The sequence below is a fragment of the Hermetia illucens genome, chromosome 3 (assembly GCF_905115235.1).
Source record: "Hermetia illucens chromosome 3, iHerIll2.2.curated.20191125, whole genome shotgun sequence".
NCBI lineage: Eukaryota > Metazoa > Arthropoda > Insecta > Diptera > Stratiomyidae > Hermetia > Hermetia illucens.
The window spans coordinates 72,278,474-72,282,840 of NC_051851.1; the positions used below are offsets into that span (position 1 = coordinate 72,278,474).

A 4,367-nucleotide genomic window follows, 5' to 3' on the forward strand; every position below is an offset into this window, starting at 1 on the left:
GGCCAAGATCCATCTGCACGGCCAATAGATAGAGAGCTCGTTTCACCATTTTCTGTACTTCTAATTCTTGCTGGTACTTACGACCATCTTTGAAGTCTGTTAGGTAGAATTTATCTGCTCAAAGACCTCGCCCTAGAGAAATTTTTACACAAAGGCCGGACAAAACCCCTTTGGGTTTAGAACCCTGTGTAGTGTTACATCTGTCCCGCGACTTTGCTGTTATGAAGCCATCACGAATTCTAGGAAAAATCAAATTCCCAAAAACAGCGAATTAAATGAAATTATTTGGTAATGACCATATTAGTTTGGGTGGCCAAAATGGGTTGACAAGTTGTCATACGATTCCCCATAGGGATCGCTGGATACTGTCTTAAGAAGAACTGCGAAGACTGGGCTTTAAGTAGGTCCATCGATCATGCAAGGCTTTATTTGCTTACTTTTCATGTTTTAGGGGCAAACGAATGTGGTGTTAGGTGATTAGGGGGAAAAATCACGGGTCCTTCCTTCCTGCTCCATAAAAGGGGCTAATAAGACCAAACCAAGGTATAATAACAAATACCGACAGCTGCATGGCTAAGGGGAAGCTTAGTCACTTATATGGTTACTTTCGGTTCCAATTAAGGTTCTTACGTTGGTGGTGCGACTACCTCCGGAATAATCGTGGATCCAAGATATGGACTCAAATTTTATAAAATGGGCGCCGCAGAGGAAGAAAAAGTGCTGAAGCTAGGCATATGATTGAAGAACGACCTGCTAATATCGATCCAAGGATCTGTGGTCGTCGAAGGCAGTACAGCGGGTGCCAGCCATAACATCTCTCTATTGTAACTAACAGCAAGGATTTCCGAGAACGCGCGGGTAAACGGATTAGCGATTTTCATCCTGAAATGTATTCTCCGCTGATATACAAGCACTGGGACATAATCCTAGCCCTGACCATTCCCCCGACTCAGCATATCCTACAGTTCGCATTGACGAAGCTACCGAGAGAGATAGACTGTGGACACTACGTATACAATTCTTTGCCACCTCAAAGTGATCTCCGTGTGTAGCGTCGCTGCTATCCATCGTAGACAGTACGGGGTGCCTTTAAAGGTCCGATAGCGGTTAGATTCTGCACCCCTTGTCTTTGCCACAATCTTCACTATCTTGTGAGTTTCCGCTAACAAAACGGTTCGCAGTAGCACTAATTACGCTACACAGAGGGTCCACTTATAGCATACCAACACTACCCTGATAATAAGGACTGAGTTATCACAAAAATTTGAAAAGTGGCGATAGTGGACCGTACAGGTCTGCCAATATATACATAAGGGTAACTCTACTGAATAGTCTCGATTCGCGCTTACATACCTCTGTGCTAGCTAAGCTCAGGAATGCGACTGAGCCTTATCGGAAGTTTTAGTCCAGAAACTGAATGAAATGAATGAAAACTGCAAAAACCTGCAAATTGCCAGTAAAAGCTTTACGGATGGCTCATTATTGCCGAAATATGTAAGTGCAGATATGGGTTCTAGTACAATCATTATTCGGTACTTAGTTTTCCGATTATTAAAAACTCGCGTTCCATTATTTCGTCAATATTACATATGTGTATGTATAACTACTGTTATCTAATTGCAAAACCTGCTTTATTGAAGCATCCCAGACAGTTCCACGCTGTGTTGATTGCGCTATGAGAGAGACCTCAATAGATTTCCAAACCATAGAAAAAATACTGAAAAATTGGATTGACTCGATGAGCTATTGTCAAGACAACGATTCAAGTGAGATTACTTTCTATGATAATCAGAAACGTATCTGCTTCAATGAAAAAGTAAATATTCAGGGAAGTGCCTCTAGTAGGTTAAATTTGTGAGTGCCCTTCTTCTAATTTCAGTTATTAAAATATCTCATGACCGAAAAGAATTTCATTTTATTTAGCAATCGTATTCAATAGTAATCTAAAAGCTCCTCTCATCTATCTAAGGACTTCTCAAGGGCAATTATTTTAACAAATCACACCCAATTACAATACGTAGATCAATTACAATAGATCCCTCTAGATACGCGCCAGGTTTCTCATGCGTGAACACTTTTTTCGCCCTGATTAAATGGACACTAATCATATCTGCTTTGTGATTATTCACAAAAGCGTTTACTTATCGCAATCATTGACTAGACAATCCAAATAAATGACTTATCACGCTTTTGTCAAGTGTTATAAATATTCTCAAGATCCACTGTAGCTCGCAGTCCACTTCAGTGCTTCAAAAGATTCATAGCCAAAAGAGCTCAAAATGGAACGTTGGCGTGGAAAAGTCGCGATCGTAACGGGAGCAAGTTCGGGTATAGGTGCTGCGCTTGTAAAGGATCTAGTGCATTACGGCGTTCAAGTAGTGGCTCTAGCACGGCGAGACGACCGGCTCAAGGAGATACGTGACAGTCTGCCGGCCGGCCAAAAGGCCTTAGTGCATCCGATAAAGTGTGATATTACCCAAGAAGAGGACATAAAGAGTGCATTTGCATGGGTCGAGAAGAATTTGGGTGGTGTGGACATACTAGTGAACAATGCTGGCGTCCTACGAATGACCGCTGCTCTGAAGCCGGATAACTCTCAGGATATAAAAGACACTATAAATACGAATGTGATAGGATTGGCCTTCTGCACTCGGGAAGCATATCATTCTATGAAGCGTCGTAATGTTAGTGGTCATATATTTTTGGTGAACAGTCTGGCAGGACATCGTGTTCCTGATTTTGGCCCCTCTATGTCATCAAGTGTGTATGCCGCTTCTAAATATGCTGTAACCGCATTGACGGAAATATACCGCCAAGAGTTGGCTAATGCTGGAACAAAAATCAAAGTGACTGTAAGTACCATGTCAATAACATTCCTATCCCAGTTTGTTTAAGCGTTATTTCGTTGAACCTTTTCGAAATGATATATTGAAATAACCTTCACTTAATAATATAATCTAAGCGACTGAATATGTAACTTTTGCAGAGCATAAGCCCAGGACCAGTTGATACCGAGATATTTCCAGGCGCTATAAACATGATAAAAGACAAAGTAAAAATATTGGACCCCGAGGATATCTCTGAGTCAATAATCTATGCATTATCTACAAAACCGCATGTTCAGGTATATCAGAAAATGTAGTTCTGAGCTTATCATTATTGACAAATCTAATCAACAGGTGCAAGATATCATTTTGAGGCCCTTGGCGGTTGATATGCCATCACTAGTTAAACAGTTAACAACGGAAAAAAAGTAATCATAAATTATTGGAAGTAATTCAATATGTTTAGGTGTTAAATGATTTTTTTAAAATATAAAATATAGATATACAAGTCGATTGTAGTTTGGATGGTTTTCTTTTGTTCTAAATTGAAAAACTATCTATTTCTTAATTTTAGAATTGATGTATTCTCCGCGAGTTGGGTAAGTGAATTGTGTTTCCGATGAGCGGCATCCGGGAGTATTAGGGAGTAGATGGAGCCTTCTTACTAGCATTCGTTATTAATCTTTTTCTTCGGTCCGGTCCGGTCCGGATGTGGAATCTTCAGCAGAAACCGCTGAGGCGTACAATCCATGGACGCAAATCCGCGCCTCCGTACTAAACCACACCCGCGCAACCTGCAATCACTCACCCCGCGAAAGTGTCGTCAGATATTACTTCACGCGGCGGGTTAGCAATTATTCTGTCATTCCTGCAAGACTGCCGCTCGCCTTGTCCTTTCCGCTATACGGAGCTCTTTCTGTACATTAGTTACTAGTGTCACCGATTCCTGCTATTTGTCTTCCAACTGAAACGTGCGCTCCACCACAAGATACACGCTCGGAATGTTAGTTCTCCACGCCGCGAAGCGACTGCAATAAAATATTGCATGCTGCGTCTTTTTCCTTGTCTGAGCAGGTTGGACATGCCGGCAAGTCATCATGCCTAAGCCTGTGTAGATATTTGCGGTGCCCACGGTGACCAAATATAAATTGCGTTAGCTGGGAACTACAGGCTCTATGGTGATGATAAACTCATATACGAATGATCGGAATCAGCTTATGCGTCTTTCTTCCTTCCATGAACCTATTCCATCAGGTCTGCCATCTGACCTTCTAGTAAATGCAGGCAGAAGACTCCATCATAGATGATTTTCCACAAGAGTGGACCCATTATTGACCCCTGAGGGACTCCAGCTGAGACACGGTAGTAATTGGTGTTTTTATCTCTCTTGTACTTTAGCTCCTTGTCTGTAAAATAGTTTGACACTATGTTTCTCAGGTAGCGGATGAGGAACGTTTTGATGACCAACCGGCATTCTTCACGTCTAACGTGACCACTGCGCAGTATTATTCGGACCCCATCGCCATTTCTCACCTTTCGATA

At 41.8% G+C, this 4,367-nt stretch overlaps 1 protein-coding gene across 1 annotated transcript; it reads left to right on the forward strand.

Annotated features, from left to right (window-relative positions):
* The first annotated feature begins 2,215 nt into the window (after positions 1 to 2,215).
* Positions 2,216 to 3,343, forward strand: LOC119651317 (farnesol dehydrogenase-like). The gene is made up of 3 exons (XM_038054848.1): positions 2,216 to 2,852; positions 2,987 to 3,124; positions 3,180 to 3,343. Exons 1-3 carry the CDS (start codon positions 2,280 to 2,282, stop codon positions 3,255 to 3,257), a joined length of 789 nt encoding a protein of 262 aa, XP_037910776.1. The 5' UTR covers positions 2,216 to 2,279; the 3' UTR covers positions 3,258 to 3,343.
* The last annotated feature ends 1,024 nt before the right edge of the window (positions 3,344 to 4,367 follow it).